The sequence below is a fragment of the Solea solea genome, chromosome 8, assembly GCF_958295425.1.
Source record: "Solea solea chromosome 8, fSolSol10.1, whole genome shotgun sequence".
Classification (NCBI taxonomy): domain Eukaryota; kingdom Metazoa; phylum Chordata; class Actinopteri; order Pleuronectiformes; family Soleidae; genus Solea; species Solea solea.
The window spans coordinates 21,528,170-21,547,097 of NC_081141.1; the positions used below are offsets into that span (position 1 = coordinate 21,528,170).

Sequence of the window (18,928 nt, forward strand, 5' to 3'; positions counted from 1 at the left end):
GGAAGGCAGCGGAAATGTACTGTGGGCTCATTGGAGGTGGCAAGGTGGAATCTGGCCTGGTAGCAGCGTGCACCGGGCTCACACACCCCACCACAGATGTCCAGGTGTACACTGGCAGTTCCGCAGCCAGCTCATCAGTCGGCCGGCCAGTCAGTGATAGACCACAGCATCAGTTTGACATCTGTTTTGACAAGGATCTTGATTGCATCAGGTCCGTGGATACAGTGTCCGCGGCTTCTCCTCCATTCGCATGAAAATGATATGCTTTAAAGGTCAGGTACAGCTTAAGCCGCCTGTACACATTGGATTTTACGGTAGATAATCAGTTAAAACCAAGCAAAATTAAACGCAGTATTTATTAAAACTGAGACTTAAAGCTGCAAATCGTCACTTTTGGTGATTATTTTAGCCTCTTGTTTTATCTTTGTGAACAGAAACTATGTAAAGTGATGTTTATAAAGTGTCAACAAGCCCTGCCAAGCAATACTATCACTACTGAGGGTGCATTTGTGTGTATAGCACGGCAGCGCAGGGGTGGGGGCGTACATGAAAACATTTATCCCATCAAACTGCTGAACTACTGGCTTATGAGCAGTAGAACTGATGTAGTTTTACTTGCGTAATGTCGTCGCTGCAGCCGTGTGCCTCGACGTAACATGAATCACTTCCCGTGTGCAGCGTGGGAACGTTGCTGGGCGACACCAGATCTAAACGGAGATAGGCTTAATCAGTAATGAGTGCACTCCTTGGACACTGTTTTGAATTGAACAGAAATGTGTACACACCACACAGTTTTAATGAGGAGAGAACGTAGTCGTATGTAAAGCAGCGTAAAGTTTCATTACACTGCACTTGCTTCTCATCACAACATTCCCAGTCATGACTCAGTGGATGCGGCCGACAGTGGCGACAAAAAAAACAACTGCTCTGCATTTCCTGTCCTCTTCTCTGCAGCTGTTACTGTCACCACCTTCCACCCCCCAGCCTGACCCACACCACACCTCCTCCATTTCAGCTGTAATCATGTAGTCATGCAAATGCTGTGCACTGAGATGTTCACATTGCTCTCTCTGGGACATCATTCCCAGCTGCCTGAGCCCTCGAGTTGACCACCCAGGGGAGGGAGAAGAGGAAGTCATTACTGCTATCACAGTCAGGCACAGTCCCCCACACTGCCAGGCAGCCCCTCCGACTCAAAGTCCTTGACGACTTCACTAAAACATCCAATTTCAGTCGGCCCCCCCATTTATAATGACAAATAGAAATCAATCACTCCAACCACTGCACACTCCTCCTGAATCTGCCTTCTTATTTGGCTGCATAAAATGGCACAAACACGTTTAATGCAGACACACACACAAAAAAAGGGATCTTTTCCCCCCCCTTACGCTGGTATCCTATCCACATCTTCGGGATATTCATAATTCATCATCTTCGATTCCTGACATCTGCCACTGATTGTGCCGACGGGCTGGCTGGAATTAGCCACTCCTGGGAGTGGCGTTAATGTGCCGGTGGGCCGGCGCATGCATCCCAGCTGGGGAGGGGTTTGCGGGTTCGGTTGGAGGATGGAGGCCGGAGCGGCAGGAGCCTTTCACACTCCTAATGTGTAATTAGGAGCCATTTTGGAGTGCTGCCTTCCTCCACTGAAATTAGCTGCCTTTTATTAATCAGGCAGACCAGTTAAATGGCACTATGGGTCCTCCTGTAATCTAACACAAAATGTTGTTCTTAATTACGAAAAAGACAGCACAAAGGGTGGGGTGGGGGGGGGGGGCCGCAGCTCCACATTATTCCCCTCAGATTCAATTTCTGGACGACAGAGCACGGGCAAATTGAACATCTACTGTAGCGTGACAGTCCACATGCTGTGTTAAAAACAATAGTCAATATTTTGTCAATCACTCGTCGAAGCAGAGCATTAGAGTCTGCATTTTGGCAAGACGGCGCATCACATGACGCGCGCAGAGAGCAGAGCTCTCGCGCGGTGCATGAAATCCATTTGCATTTGCCAAATGTCAGCTCCACTTGAATGAGAGATCATACATATTATGTGATTACAAGCACTGGTCCTCCTTAAGAGAGTTAAGTGCTGTGACCCTGACCACGCTCATCAGCGCTCGTGCCCTCATGACTACAGATGAGGTCTAAATAGTTTAGTGTTCATTCTCAGTGGTTGTGATCTTTTTTTTTTTTTCCCCTCTTCCTCTCACTTCACATCTAATGGACAAAACCATAAGTACACGAAAAGCCGTGCAGGCAGGAAAACATAATCACTGGGTTCCTGTGATGTATAATGCATGATTAGTTAGAATGCGATGCTTTAAAATGCATTCAGCAAGTGTTAAATCATTTTCCGCTCAAAAACAGAAATCACTTACAATCTCTCCGACCGTCAGATGTAATTTCAATGTATTATCGTTTCCTTTAGAAAGGAATGGTTAACTGCAAAATACGTGACACTGAAAGGAATGCACAGAAACATTGAAGGAGACGTTTTAGGACATAACTGTGAGGTATTTAAAATGATACTCCATAAGCTGGCAATGCATTTTATATTTGACGTTTACAAGCTACCAATACATAATAAAACATTTATTGTGATCACAATCACAACAAATGTGGTCAGTTTAAGAATCCTATGGTATTTAGTTTCCTTCAGACGTTTAAAATTGCTACCCTCACAAATTGGCCCTCCTGTACGAGACAGTAATGATAAAGAAAAATGATCACTTTTGTGTTTGCGGCGATGAACAAAAGCCCCGACGCATGTTTATGAATGCTGTTGTAGTGCCATCACATCATGTTCTCAGGAATGCTTCAAAATAAAAGCGCGACAATATCCCTTAAAAGGCCACTTGACTAAACGGACTGTTTGTCATTGACGACCCCAAAGAAGCCGACTGCTGATTATCAAACAGTCATCAATGACGAGGATCGCAAACAGGTCGGTCTTATGGTCTTATGGATAGAACAGCTGCATGAGATGGTTTGGGCCTGCCACTCAAGTCCAGAACTAAAACAAAACCTGACGAGGCGTCACCAGAACAACAGCAGCTGACACTAACAGCAGCTCGGTGTAAAGGGAGATTGTGTGAAAAGACCTGAAGAAGACCAAAATTGTACCCGAGTTATACATCATCTCCCCGTGTGTGTGTGTGTGTGGGGGGGGGAATTTAATAACAAAATAATTAGTCCTAAAAAATCAATAAGTTATGAATGTGGAGAACTTATTACTTATCCCTTTTAACTTCCTTTAAGGATGTATAGAGCACAATCTCACTTCTCATTCATTCAAGTCAACTTTCAATCTCACTTGATGAAAACTTTCCGCGCCCTTAAAGCACCAAGCAACGAATGCCTTTGCTTCTTGTACAAAGAAGCAGCGGAAATAGTCCTAATGGTTGCAGACGTAGCTTTAGAACAACTGAGCCCTTATAATTAACATTCAGATTGCAGGCAGGATAGTTGGCAGAGCCTCTAAGTTCTGACTCAATGGACAGGGAGGAAACTCCGCGAGGGATTCCCCCGGGAAGCGAGACATGCTGGGTTATTGGACTGTGCTGTCTCTCTGACTGTGAGCCACTGGGGACCCGAGCAGAGGTGCCTGATGGTGCACTGAAGCCTGAGTGTGACACCTGGGCTGCCTGTCACAGCCACAAACACAGACAATGTGACACTTGACAGGATAGGAGTTGAGGCTGCAACACCAGAAGTCAAGACCCGGCTGACAGTAAGGATGAGAGGCGTGCAGTTCGACTCAATAATTTCCCTGACACACTTAAAACCAAGCGTGTTTGTCTCCTTACTCCTCTGCTTTCTTCAGCGCTCGTGGCCCTTAAAATAAACCGGGGTCCTGAGGAGGCTGAACCCATCAATTAGAGTCGTCTGATGAGACTGTGTGTGTGTGTATTAATCAACAGTGTGAGGCGTGTGACAGGCTGAGAAGAGACAGGATGAAGGCTGCAGTGCCAGGGAGCTTTAAGAGGCGCTCTGACGAGCAGGCTCTTAAGATGAATTTCCTAGTCTGCATCGCTAAACTAAACTGATATCCAATTATGTTCCACACAGCGACAAGCGAAGGGAGCAGCTGCGAGCAGCATAGGCTCGCAGTGTCAGAATTGGCCTTAGCACGAGGCAGAGAAACACAGGACCTTGAAGGAGATGTCACAAGGAGGCCGGAGTCAGCCGCTTGACTGAGCGACGGTCCACACGCTTGCCTGAAAGCATGACATTGCCAAAGGGGGAAAAACACCATTTTATCATTCAGTGCGATTCGCACCCTCTCTCTCTGTCAAACATGCCATATGTCCTCGTCACAGGTCGTCTTGCTGGCTTATCGAGTGTGACAGGGCTATTCACACACTGCTCCCAATCAGACACCATCTCCTGCAGAAGAAAAAAAAATCTCTCCACCACAGCACAGTGACAGGCTGTCAGGCAGAGGGCACCAACCTCCACAGGGCCTTGGCTGAGAGTCTGTCCATCTGGGGGAAGGGGGAGTGGCGGGGGGCAAAGGCCATGGGTTACGATGGGTGACACAGCTCAGGCATCCACACATGCCCACACCTCATTCCCACTCAGAGACTTTTCCTTTGTTATTCAATAATCAACAAGGCACCGCTCACATTCAGTCTAAGTCCACTCTAAAACACCGAACACAAGCTCGAATTAAAAGATCTAAAAATAGGACTTTAAGTTTAAAAACAGTGTGGGTTCATTTTCAGCCTCCATTGTTCCCTCCGCTGTGTTAAAACAATGACATTTGCACGTCTCACACTGATTTATTTATATCTCCTCATGTGCTCCGAGACAGACACGTGACGATGTGTAGATCACTGTGAAAACAGGTTATTTGCCCCGAGAGGAAAGAAATCGACATGTGAACCTCACCTGAGACTTCACACTGGGACCTGGCCACCGGGCTGTTTTCCTAACCACTGCACCATACCAAGACACCCTTATGTGTTAATGCCAATCTGAGGTTACAAGTTAGGACAAGCAGAGGTCACAGGAATCCATGTGCTGGTCACACATTCTCACAGCTTTGAAGATTTTACAAATGTTTACCCTGACACTAACTAAAACTCTGCGGCGCTTAACCACTTGGCTCCAGACACAATACCACCGCAGATGCAGAATATTACGCACTAAGTGAGCAATCATTCCAAAGTCGTCTGAAAATGACACTTATCCACCACCATGTTCTGTTCTGTACATGGGGAAATAAATCAAAAATAAAAATGGGGGGGGGGGGGGGGAGGTTAAGAGGCAAAGTGGTAGCACCTGATTTTTCTTATCTTAACAAAAAAAAAAAAAAAGTGGCAGGATGTGTCACCTCAACTCTTCAGAAAATAGAGATAGAAGCCTCTTGGCACATTCTTATTTGAAAGATTTCTGCGAAACGATTGCTAATCTATGCAAAAAAGCAATCAGTGACTCATTCATAATGCATGAGCATCGAGATACCAATTTTGCAACGCTTTCAGATTATTAGATGTTATCCTGAATGCAGTAGATGAAATATGAACACTCCTACCTGCCCCACTGTAATTATATGACTGCAGCGGCTGAGAGATACACTGGCAGAGGGAAAATGGCAAGAAATAAACACAGAGCGAGAGACGGACAAGCAGATAGAACATCCATTACTATCTGACTGCAGATAGGTCTGGACGGGGAATATTTGTTTCCTGCGGCTTTATGTATCCATTTGTGCCATGATTTATCAACCTAAAAGCTGTGGTTTAAAGTACATCTGGCTGGCATTTTAATGGTCCATCAATCGCACGGTGTCATGTGATAACGTGCCGAGATCGTCCTCCTCCCCAAGCTGGATCCGATCCACCTTATTCCTAAGGCCCATTATACCCCCCTCTTCCGGTGCGTCCTGTCGCTGAAGCAGAACCCGGCATTTTACATACGTAACTGGACGCTAATCACAGAGAGCGACTGTAAAATGGAACATGCGGGAACATGAGCGCCTCGAAAGACGATGATGTGATCCTTCCTCTGCCTCCTCTGTACACTGTAAATGTTGCAGTGTAAAATTGCAAATTCAAAGACACAATCGTGATTTGTCTTAAATTGAACTCATTTAGATTTCACACTAAGAGTTAAATATACTGTTATAAAATGTTTTAACACTGCTAGACTGCTTTACTGTGTATAAATATCACATTTGATCAATGTGATGCAACATTGTCTGTATTTCCTAAGTCATAATAAATGTATGGATGTCAAAAGTATGGTCCACGGGCCACAACCGGCCAGCAGGAGGATCCAATCCGGCCCCGTAGGATGAAAATGTGAAATATTTGAAAAAAATGTCAGTTCTACATACCTGTCGCTGAATGTTCCTCTGACTCTGTAGATCCACTGTGATGTGTAAGTTGTAATGCACGTGTGTAAATGGTAAACTTAGTCATTAATGTTGAAATTTGAAGGTTGTTCATAATAATAATAATAATAATAAGAAGAAGAACTTCAATTTCTAAAGCTCCTTTCATGAAACCCAAGGTCGCTGTACAAGGAACGATAAAGAAAAGAAAAAAAATCAGGTGACAAAAACCTGCAAAAACATCATCCTATGTTTTATGGTAAGATACTGTCATTAAAAGTAAAACAAAGGGAAAAATGTGCAGTCCTTGTTGTTTTTCCAGTTATGGTGATATTATTGTACTGCTCCGGCCCACTTGAGATCAAATCGCAGGCCGTAGGTGGTCCCTGAACTTAAATGAGTTTGACACCCATGATAAATGTAAAGAATTACATTCATAGCTTCCCCATCAATCTGAAAAGCTCTGAGGCACATCAGTATTTGCATACATAGAGACATAGTTAAACGAGGTGGGACACAACCTTATTTATTTAAAGGCAAACACAGAGCCAGGTGAGAGTGACATCACCAAGCCTGGGTTTTAGTTTCAACTGCAGGATGTTCACGTGTTGCAGGAACAGCACGATCCTGCGGCGGCAGAGCAGTTGCCACCGTCACTGTGTTTTGCCATTAGTTTACTGCTGCTTCCGCTCCGGAAGTTGCACCTACGGTATAATAATTTCTCCAGTAGCGCCTCCAGGAATAAGGTGGATAAATTGGCTGCAATCCCGGCCCACTTCCAATTCAAAGCAAGTGCAAAATAATAATGTTAGATAAGGTGCTTCTCAAATTAATGCAAATCAAATTTCATCTAGGACGACTGCTGACGTAAAATACCGGATTATTTTTGTGCCAGTTTCTAAAATCCACTTTAAAGCAACACTCCCTATGAATTATTGCTGTTGGGTTATTTACTGCAATGTATTATTTAGATAAAATGTTTTATTTGCTTTAAAAACCATCTCTTCTTTAAGTCATCTTAATAAAAACTGCTTCTTTTTTTTCTTTACCATTTTTCTTCTCTGTCTCTTTTGGAAAGACAATTTAAGCAGACAGAATTACGGACATGAACTTTGAACAACCCTGACTGATTAGGGTGTTTCCAAACTCACATTAAACAGTAAGTCCTGTGTGATTTAGCACAGCCTCTTCCACTCCTCCTTCTGTGTAAACGTTAATAATAAGCCTGGCTTTTTAAACATCAGTGTTAAAGTGTCTGGGTTGCACCTGGAAGCCTTGTGAGAAGCGCTGACAGATTTCATACCTTCACATTCTGGGCAACTTCGACACAAGGGATTTGCTCTGAAAACGGAGCACAGCGAGGATGAAGGGTGGTATAAAAATCAATGAGGCTTTTCAAAGGCAACAAGAAAAACCAGCACCTTAGCCTGCAATTAAATAAGAGCGCTCCTGGCACTGGGGGATGACAGAGTATGTTGCGGGTGCCCTAGACTACAACAGGATCAATTACAGGATCAATACAATGACAAGATACAAATCCATGATGGAAAATGGGATGAGGAATGGGAGTCGCTCTGTTTCATGTGTGTCAGATGTTTCAGTTGTTTACAATAACACTGTTCAAGCAGTGCTATACACTGCGGACCGATTTCATAAACATGAAAGAAGCCCATGCCGCTCTAGACCAAACAGACCCTCGAGGTGGAAACCTCATTTGAAATATTTTGTCTAGGAGTTTTAAAAAAGGTGTCAGGAACGTTGGGATGGTGTCACATGATGATTAAGTGGATAGGAGAGCAGGGAAAAGCCATCACAACTGTTGCAACTTCTCCACTCATGGTTGCTGGATGATGCAAGTTGGACCACTGGGGTTGACATTTGTGGTTTTCAGTCAAACACCTCAACAACCGCTCGAGGGGAATTATTGTAAAAATATGGTCCATATATTTTCATCAAAAGGAATTAAAGTTAAAGATTTAATGATTTCTTTGTGCAAATTAGTAAATTAAGAGGCCGATTAATGATCGAGCCTCTTAATAAAAGGCTCTCCTATTAAAATATATACTGTACTATGGCTGTTAAACAGACTTTGCCAACAGGAACCGCTCACTCTCACACCACTCACACCAAAGTCCATTGACAAATTGAGTGATTTTAGCTCACGGGGACACAGGAGCTGCTGGTCTACTGCTGCCTCGTGTGGTCAGTTTGTGTCACTGCGTTAAATCGGAACAGGATTTCAAATGCCAAAAATAACAGAATAACACATTTGAACTTACGACTAAATTATGAAAGCTATAAATATTCTAACACTGACATTTAGCAGGAAGCTTCCTGGAACAGCGGGGGGTGAGCCTGACTGACAGTTTCTCCACTTACACCTGTAGAACAGTGCTGGCTATCAATCACACGGTGTCCACGGCCCAATACATGATGTACTTTATCATCTATTTGACCCCAGATGGGACAATCATTTACACAATGGACATGAAGCTGTATTGGTGAAGAAGACCTGAAACCAACGAGTGAGACCGTAAACTTCTCAGTAAAATGTATAGTGGTTATAAATCAAGGGTCGGGTAGAGTCATTTTCTCATAAGCCGTGTTACCACAAACAGTTTGGTTTTGGTACAGTACGGTACTTTGTGCCCTTCCCTTGGCGTACCAGAGTAACATGGTACAGCCCGGTAAGGCCGGCTCGACCGAAAACCGTCCCTTCTTTGCGATCCATGTAAATATCCCATGGACGTCGATGCAAATGTCCGCAATCTATACTCATGCACAGCTTAACATCTGGTTTAGACAAACAGCCATTATAGATTATAAGACAGTATAGGTTGCAGGCACTTCCGCATTGGCTTTACTTTCCTGACCTGCAGAACATGCACATTCCTCACATACAGTTTACGGTTAAAATGTGCACAGTGTGCAAGTTCCCAAAAGGAAAAAAACAAAAAACAGATGAGGAAACAAATTTGCATATTGATGGTGAAAAGTAAATGCTAGAAAATTGCACAGTGCAAGCAAATACATATATAATATATAGAAAGTGTTCATAGGAAGAGAAAATAGTTGTCATTTGAGAAGACGGCTACATTTGAAACCATAATTTATATTTAATTGTTTGTTTATTTAGATAAGACAGATGAACTTTTGACACAAACCAAACATCTAAATGAAGTTAGAAAAGCTATAAAAAGTTAGCACACACACACAATGTATTATGAGGGGCTGCCTGGGACTAACGGAACAAAAGAACATTTCTCACTAAAAACCAAAATCCTCAGAGTTCTTTGACAGCACCCTTGTCTCCTGCTGACTTAATCGGACCCCCGCTACTTATACCAGCCACCACCCCCCACTTACTAAAAGGGCAAAGACCCCCAGGAGGATCACGCAGCCCATCATGACGGAGGAGTGCACGATGTTGATGTTGCCTCTCCGTCAGTGTGTCTACATGAACGCCGGGAGAGGCCATTCGCACAAATGCTCCCCACTGTGGCCAATTCCACATCCCCCTCTGACACAGATATCATGACATAGAACACAATCAACTCACAAGTGATTTTTCATAATAACAACCACCGACACACTGTGATCCAGAGATGCCATCCAAGTAAATGAAAACACTCGCAGTCGGACGTCAAACGCGCACTGAAACTCCCTGTTAGCAAAAGCAGTGGCCATGAGCAACATGATATCGTGTCAGTCAGGTCTAATTCTGTATTCAAACTTAATAGCTCCTGACAAGCATTTCAGACGTTGAGTGATGGACCACAGGGAATGTGGCCACAGTGGGCATGTCCACTCAGCAAATTCACATTTAACATTTCCTTCCTCCCACTTGGACAAACTAAATTATACATCCTCGATTCTCTCGCATCGATCCATCCAGACAAAACTCCCTAAATGTTAAATGTGAAAGGGTTTGTTTTTCCATCTCCCTCTTTACTCCCGGGACAGCGGCACACTGTTTTCACTGTATCTCTCTAATTCTGACATCCTCCCCTCTATCCTTGACCCCCTTTCCTCACTCTGTCTGTTATCTGAAATAATCGCAGGGCCTCCTTAGATTCTATTCATCAGAGCAGAAAGAAGCAGGCTCTGACACTGATAAAAAAAAAAGAAAGAAAAAATACCATCTGTGCCTTGCAGCGGTAAAAGGAGTGAGAGAGAATGAGACAGAAAAGAAAGAGTGGGGCTTCAAATGAAACAGGCTCTGTTGTCTCCCTCTTTTCCCCCTCGTCAATGCCATTTCAATTGAAGAGCATAGTGGTAATTAAATTCCAGCAGGGGTTAGGGGCAACTGTGCGGCGCGCCGACGGGGGGGCTGCCCTGACATAAAGATGATACAATTCAAGAGGACAGAGGGGGCGCCAGGCGGACAAGGAGGGAGGGTGACGAATGTCATTTCTTCACGTTCACTGCCATATTTGTACTACTCAATCTTCCTGACATTTAAAAAATAGAAAATGAAATGGATATTTAAACCCGGCAGAATGCCACAGTGACCTTTTCCCCAAATCTGGGATATTCTAAACACATCTATCTTCTGTATCTGCGGCATTTGCCGAATATTTTTGTAACGCCGAGAGGGATGAGTGACTGGGAAGAGGAGAATTTTTAAAGAAAGATTGTGTGTACACGTGTGTGTGTGTGTGTGTGTGTCGGCACAACTGTGTGACTCACAGACGGATGCTTGTTGTTGTTGTTGATTCACATTATGGTGTTGCTAATCCAGAGGCTCCACAGAGGCCACACAGTTCTGCTCCCCGCCCCCTCGCTCCTGCCTTCTACTTGCACAACAACGCCGTCAGTTACTCTTTAAATTGAAATACATACGGAAATTAGCACTGCATAAAACTGCAATTATAATATTTAACAAATGATTAAACATTTACACCAATGTTTAAAAAAAAAAAAAGATGCTTAATTGACTTTTAACGGGTTGTTTTTTTTACATTTAAATGTAGAGCCTAATTTAAGAAAAGTGCAGGATTATACAATAGTGTAAAAAGGTTTTTTAAAGTGGTCTCAATTATGGCAGATGCACTGTGTGCATTCTAATGTATCATGACACCATCATTTCCTTTCTATAACTATGAGTAATGGGAGTCACTGGGATTTAGTTGATTGCATCAAAAAGAGTTTTATTTTTTCGTCATGTAAAATCCTACATAATCATAAATATTTGCTTTAGCCGCTATACAACACCGCCGCGCGTTACAATGTCAGGCCTAAGTAATTAATGGCCGACTGTGAATGACTAATCTAATCCATTAAAATAGGTTGACCCTACTGCTCCAACATGATCCTGCCAGTGCTTCACTTACATATTAATTTATCAGAACCTCTTCCAAGAAAGCTTTCATGAGGAGTATTAATGCGACTCTAATGCCATCTAGTGGACAAAGAGCTCAGTACAGAATCGTGCAATGTGGAGTTCATTAAACAAGCAAACACTCCACACAACAGTCAATTAGTTTGTCTCAAATTTTGCAAATTGATTTGGAAAATGTGTAATTAACAGTCCAGCCAGCTCTTTCCAGCTCTGCACACAGTGAAGTGTCCCCTCCTCGGTCCCATTTTATTACAACAGCACACTTCAGGTCTTCAAGTTATGGCAACAAACTGACAAAACGGCCCAGGTTGTCCTCTTGTGTGGCCGACAGATGTGCGTGTGTGTGTGTTAATATCGGTTTAAAATCTCCAGAACTTCGTCCTTAACAGACAAAGGAGAGTGCTGCTGGACACCTGGCCCGCCAATACTCGTTTCCCAGCAGTCAAAGCCGCAGTTTCTCAAGTCCTGCACTGTACTCTCCACAACCTGGGAGTCCGTTTCTACAAAATAAACAAGGGAAGTCAAGATGGGCTGCAGTTAGACATAAAAAAAAAAAATCCATTACAATGGGACAGATGATGTGAGAGGTTTTAAGACTAAAATAAAAAACACACGATGACTAAAGGTTTTGCTGTCAACGGCAGGACATAAGGATGTGAGGAGTCAGTCAGTCAGTCACACAGACAAAGAAATCTGTTCAGTCATCAGGCAACAAATGCTGAATAATGATGTTTCTGCAGCACATCAGCTCAACGGGAAAGATACTTTTAGCTTTTTGACACATCCAGATAAAAATATGATGCTTCTGAAGCTTTTAAAGCAGTGACACAACAATTTGGTGTTTGTGTTCTCAACTCAAAAAGACTCTCTGAGAACAAGACAAGGAGACAGGTATTACATCATGGATTTAGAAACAGCAAAGAAAAGTGGCAAGAAAACAAATACACAACGAAGAGGGAAGATTTTTAACTTCGACTCTACTCGTAAGCTCTTTGGTTGTATCGTTTTGTCAAAAGGAGGATGAGAGACAGTTCCCTCATGCACAGAATCGCTCCAAAAGTCTGTTTCTGAGCAGCCGTCTTCATCATTGACTGCCAAACTGGAGAGGTAACTACAACAGCTGACAAAGTCAACTCTCTTCATGCAAAAAACAAAACCTTTGCCATCATGCAAACATCTCACATGCACTGCAGTACCTGGTCTGAGTAGTGTGATGCCACAGCCTCCTCCCCCCGCACCAGTTAGCTTGCTGTGGAGTCCTCTGGTTAGTGTGACCCGACACAGTGTGTCCAGGGCAGGGTGTCCCACGCCCAACACATTCAGATGGTGCTGGTTAATGTCAATGAGCTCCTATAAATGAGAGGACTGCTGTTCATACCCGTTGTTCACAGGAGGGAAAATACTTAAATACTGCAATTTTTCAGACTGATCTGCAATATACATATAGGTGGGTATACTTTGGGAAAAACACTCTTATTGTCTCAGGATTAAAGCAGCGATCCATTTAAAACTCTGGACTTAAGACTGCTTATAAGATGAATGATGGGACAAGTGCTAAGTTGTTATGATTTGTTATAACACATTTAAAAATAACAAGTTATAAAATAAAGTTACTTATATTTTTGAGTAGAGTATCCGACACACTGCATGATTCATTGCCTTATTAAATGATACATCCACTTTGCAGAGCTGCTGCTGTTTTACATGGGGTTTGCCCCATGCATCTCGCATTTTATAGGGACAAGGTGGAGCTAAGTTGGAGCTCTCGAAGTAAACTGACTGCTGGGGTGGTAACATTCATGCGTGTTTTATCGCCTATACTTAGACTAAGGGGGACCACGAAAAAAGGACTGAGTATTCTTTTTATATCGGTCATTTAAACGGGACATGAGCCCGTGATCCAAAGCTGCTCCCTGACGTCATCAAACTAGCTCTTTTGTTCATGTTTTGATTGAGAGAGGGGCCACATACATGTACTAACGATTACTTTCATTATCAATAAATCTGTGATTTATTTCTCATTTAATCCTTTAGTAATGTTGTCACATAAAATGCAGAAAATGTTTTTCTTAAACTTTACCACGATGACGTCCTTAAATGTTTCGGTTTTTTTTCCACAAAGCAAAGTTATTAATAGAGGAGCAAATAAACCAAAACATTCACATTTCAGAATCTGAAATCAAAAGAACTCGTTAATTTGATTTAATTTGAAAAAGACAAAAACCCACTAAAACCAATTATTTATAAAGAATTGGCAATTCATTTAGTAGTTAATGAATCCATTCATAGAATATAATACTTAAATTGCAGCCTTTGTGTTTTGATTTGAAAACAATTAATTGCTCAGCGCTACCTTAAATATAAAGCGACTGGGTTTATTGTTTTGTACCTCTAAAATATTGTAGTGCTCTCCTGTGATGGGTTCAGAGGTCATGTCTGAGAGGACTTTCTCACATGTGCAGGAAATGGCATCGACTGAGTCCAACACTGGGGTCATCACGGCGGGAAACTAGAGGAGGGGTAAACAAAAACAAAAAAGACATCAACATCATCTCCCAAAATCGCAGCTCCTCACAGCCTCTACAGCAGGTGTCTTTTCGTGCACGTTATAGAAAATTCTAAACCATTTATAGATCAACTGTATACAAACAAAAACTGTCAAATGTCACAGTTGACTCTGATTGCTTGAGCCTGATCACAACACTGCCAAAGCAGCATCCAAGCCCGTCTATGTCTGAGGCAGACAAATGAACACCTGCTGGTGTCACCACGGCAACAGCACACAGGGGTGCTGGGTAAGAGTTTAATTTCAATATTTTATGAAGGCACTCAATGCTAGACTCTGGAGTATCTGCCGTGCAAAAGCGCCACCTATTATATTAATTACAGTGTCGACATATAACACGGGGGAGGAAAAACCATTTAGTACCTTGTTAATTTTGTCCTTCACCCCGGCAACAAGTACCTTGGTGCTGCGAGGTACTTTGGTGTTAGTGAGGAGGATTCTTAATAACGGCACTCTGTAAGTAAAGCAGACAGATTACAGTGTTCATACAGACATATTATCCAGGTGTGCTCATTTTACACAGCATTCATTTGTTTCCTGTGAGGGAAAAAAAAAAAAATGAACTACTTACTGACGAAAAAAAGAATTAAAAAATGTTAATCAGTCAGTACCTGCTCAGTGGTATTATCTTCCCAGCCAAGAACCTCAGCATGCCACCTACATTAAGGGAAATCAGAGTCATTAAAGAGATAATGATCAGATGTTTAGGGAAGGTGGCGGCGGTGCTTTAACACACTGATGATTCCGTTACAGTGCTGTGTGTCCACGGAGACAAAGGGAGACACATATATCATAGGTTTCAGGCCTCACCCCATGTTCCTACAGCATTGTCCACTCCTGATGGATTACCATGGATGATCATTTCCCCTCGGAATGCCCAGCTGTTGATGAGCTCAAGATCCTCCTGGCACCACCTGCAAAATGAAAGAAAGAACTCGAAAAAGGAACAAACCAACTCTGTGACCTAATCTCTAGTGCAGCCTTATCGCCGAGCCAAATACTGCTATGTGGGCAAGACATAAAGCTGAAGGTTTATCTAATGTTTTACAGATGTTTGTTAACAAAACAGTGAAGCTGCAACTAAAGATTATGTTCATATTTGATTCATCGAGTCGTGTTTGGGCCGTAAAATGTCAGAAAATGTTGAAAGATGTTGATCAGTGTTTCTCAAACCTGGAAATTTTTTTTCACCAAAATGATTCCGTTTTAATGATTTATTTTTCTAAAATTCAAAAAACATATTGGATAATTGATCATTGTTGAAAAAAAAACACTCAAACCGATTCTTCAATTAACAAAATAGTTTATAAAAGAGTTGTATTTTCTGATTTTTGACCCAAAACTATTTTGTCTTTATTCCATTAGATGTTTGATTGCAATACTTGGTTATATAATAAAGTCCACCATTACCACCAGGAACCATCAAAGGTAACACATTTAGGAAGGAAAAAAAGAAAACGTCTAAAGAAATCATGAGAAAACTTTAGTTAAGTGACATTTAAGGCATGTTGTTATTATTCAGCACAATGTCGGCAGACTGCACACAGCATATGTTGCAGATTGTAAACACAGCTGTAAGGCTAATGTTTTTTTTAAATGTATATAAATGTATATACCTGGCGGCGTGATCCGGCTCTTTGAGTGGAGCGGTAATGGCTCCACTCGTGCAGAGCAGAGCTGCGGCTAAACACACCGAGTAGGCGGCACTTGACCCCAGTCCTGCTCCAGTCGGCAGCTCCGACCACACAGACACCGTCAAGCTGGGCAGCTCGCTGAGAAAACAAACATAAAACAATGCTTTTAACGTCCAAATACTGTGTATGTGACTTATTACTATCGTTAACATTATTAAGAGATGACTGCAAATTATTTGAGTCTGATTTCTTTCTCGCTCTCTCTCCACTGACACCAAGTGCTTTATACTCATGTATAAATATTTACGCATATAACATAAACATGTATAAATAAAGGCTGAATTTTATGTTGTGATTTTGTGCTATACAAATAAAGATTTGATTAGATTTACTGTCACAATATAAAACAACCTACAAAGGAACATTAATATTTAGAATCACTACCTTGTCTCCAATCACATTAATTGGTACAGTAACTGCACATAACTGCATAATGTACGGCGGTCTATACACATCTATACTACAGTACACGGGCAACAGAACCTCGCCTGACATTGCTGTCGATGTCTGTCAAGGATGCTGCTTTTGGGCAGACAGGAGAATACTCGAAACTAATTGTCTGACTCTTTTCTCAAGGGAAAAACACATCCAGACTTGTTAAAGGCTGCAGTGTGGCCCAGTGCCAGACTCTCATTAGTGGCCATACTGTCAGAACCCATCACCTCTGTCAGACACCAGCACCATGTCAGTTCCGATTAAACCTCCCAACAACCAGCAGCTCTAATGTTCGTGAACATGTTTCCCTGTTCACAGCTGCTGGAGCTGCTAAAACTAACATCCTGCCTTTTCTGCGTCTCTGTACCACTTCATTACAAAGTGAAGGAGCTTTTTTTTTTCCTTAAATCCCCAAAAATAAGCACATTATTACAGAAAGTTAAAATACTTTAAAGGAAACAGCAGTGAAACAAACACTCAGATGGTGACAATTACAGCAGTAGAAGACCTGAACAACTCATTATCATTGAATTGCAAAAGTGCAAGATATCACATTTTATGAGCATGTAACACTGCTGTGGTGCACGACTGTTCATGTGCGAGAAAGAGCATAGTATACATTAAATTTCAAGCTCCTGTTCTTGGAACATAAAATAAGAATGTCATTGTTTTGATTAAACCCCAAACTCACTTTTACAAATATTGTCTCAACACAGCCTAATTCTGATACTTGAGGGTGTTTTAGTGACAAATTAGCATGCTATTTCTCTCCACCGCCAGTAGATGGAGCACATTGTCATGTATGCTGCATTTGTGAAAATGCCAGCACATGCTGCCAGCAGCATCCCTCTGTAGAGATACTGCTATTTACTTTTAGAATTGGAATTGGTCATTTTGAACACACATCAAGTGAACACACACACACAAGCTGGGCACAGGAGCAGTGGACAGCACATCTCTGTGCCCAAGCAGTAATGGGGGATTGGATATCTTGCTCATGCAATGTGTAGCTATAATTTTCTTTAGCCATACTGCCATGTTGAACTGTCATACTCCAATGAACAAATGTTTCTGTCTCACCCTGAGCCAAACAACGAGAGGTAGAGGTAGAGGAAGGCTAAGGTGGCCATGTGGCAGGTGTCCAGGTTTCCATCTGCAGCGCCAACAAATTCATGCAGTCTCCTCACGAGTTCAGGGTCCAGACATTTCTGCTCCACCCGCTGAGCTGTTATTAATAACAAGACATGGCCATTATCAAAATTGTACAATAAAAAATAAAAACATAAAACAACTCATGACATGACATTTTAGGGCACATTCACACACAGCTCTTTTAGCTCTAGTGAGCAATATAATGATACCAGTTTTCTGATTTATGACGGGAACAATGTCCAAACACACAAGATTATCTGCATGTGCTGGTATGGGATGTATGGTATGACAATAGAAAGAAATGCAGTGTATTTAAACGCGTACAGCCTCCTCAGTAGTGTATCATCCCTTACCACAGCAATAAGGAATTAGCTGCTTCAGCTCAGAAAGGTCCCAGCTGAGAAATATGTCAATATTCGGGAGATTGATGCAAACTTTGCCAGTAGTGGTGGCCTTCAACCTTAAAAATGTTCTCAGGTTCAAACTGACAGCAAGGGCCACCTGTGGAGAAGCAGCAAAGGTCAAAGGGTCATCAGAAATAAACTAAACACATACAATTTTATTTCACACACATACAAAAAGATTATATTTAAACAATCTAGGGATGAGCAGATACGATCTTCATTATCTAGGTTGGACTTTGGCAAAATAAGGCTGTAAAGAGAGACATGCAGTGATCATATATACATTGTGTTATTTGTTATATGGAGCAAAGAAACGAGAAAAAATTCACATTTAAGACGCTGGAATACCAAAAAACACTCTGATTAATCGATTATCAACACATCTGACGATTTATTTAGTAGTCAATTAATCATCAATTAACTGAATAATCGTTGCAGCCCTAGTTTATTATAAGGAAACCACTGAAGTTTCACTAAAGAACAAATATAAACAAAACATTAAAAAGCAAACAATAGGGCAAGGAATGAGAAGGTTGCCTTGCTTAACTATGGTTCTAAATGTAGTGTTTGTCATGGTTTAAGTGAAATATTGGTTGACGTATGTAGAGTCACCAAAAAATGCTATTAACTCAGGATGTTCACTTTACTCTTACCTTCCCGTGCACGACTGCATGCTCCCCGTGAAGGATCGCCTTCCCAGGAGCAGACACGAAGCAGTCGTTGACTTTCATTAGAAAAAGGTGTCTGGAGTTTTGTTGACTTATCACTAACAGAAGTAGTGGTGGTATTATTAGCCACTTAGCCACCGGCAGCTAACAGCTATAGTTCTTTAATCCGCGAGAGCGGCAACAGACAGTCGATAGCCACAACTCTGTGCTTTACAAGAATGACGAAAAGGCTTTTCGCTGTCTAAAACACGTATATAGTCCGAGAATCTCACCCAGGTATGATAGACATAACAAACACACATTAAAAACATCTGATGTTTGGTTTCCA

At 42.1% G+C, this 18,928-nt stretch overlaps 1 protein-coding gene across 1 annotated transcript; it reads right to left on the bottom strand.

Annotated features, from left to right (window-relative positions):
* Nucleotides 1-9,490: 9,490 nt before the first annotated feature.
* mvk (mevalonate kinase) lies at nt 9,491-18,921 on the bottom strand. The gene is made up of 10 exons (XM_058635128.1): nt 18,586-18,921; nt 17,882-18,029; nt 17,457-17,601; nt 15,864-16,019; nt 15,058-15,161; nt 14,859-14,904; nt 14,611-14,701; nt 14,071-14,190; nt 12,878-13,031; nt 9,491-12,181 (listed from the first exon to the last, which is right to left on the bottom strand). The coding sequence occupies exons 1-10, from the start codon at nt 18,661-18,663 to the stop codon at nt 12,030-12,032; spliced, it is 1,194 nt and encodes a 397-aa protein (XP_058491111.1). The 5' UTR covers nt 18,664-18,921; the 3' UTR covers nt 9,491-12,029.
* Nucleotides 18,922-18,928: the final 7 nt, after the last annotated feature.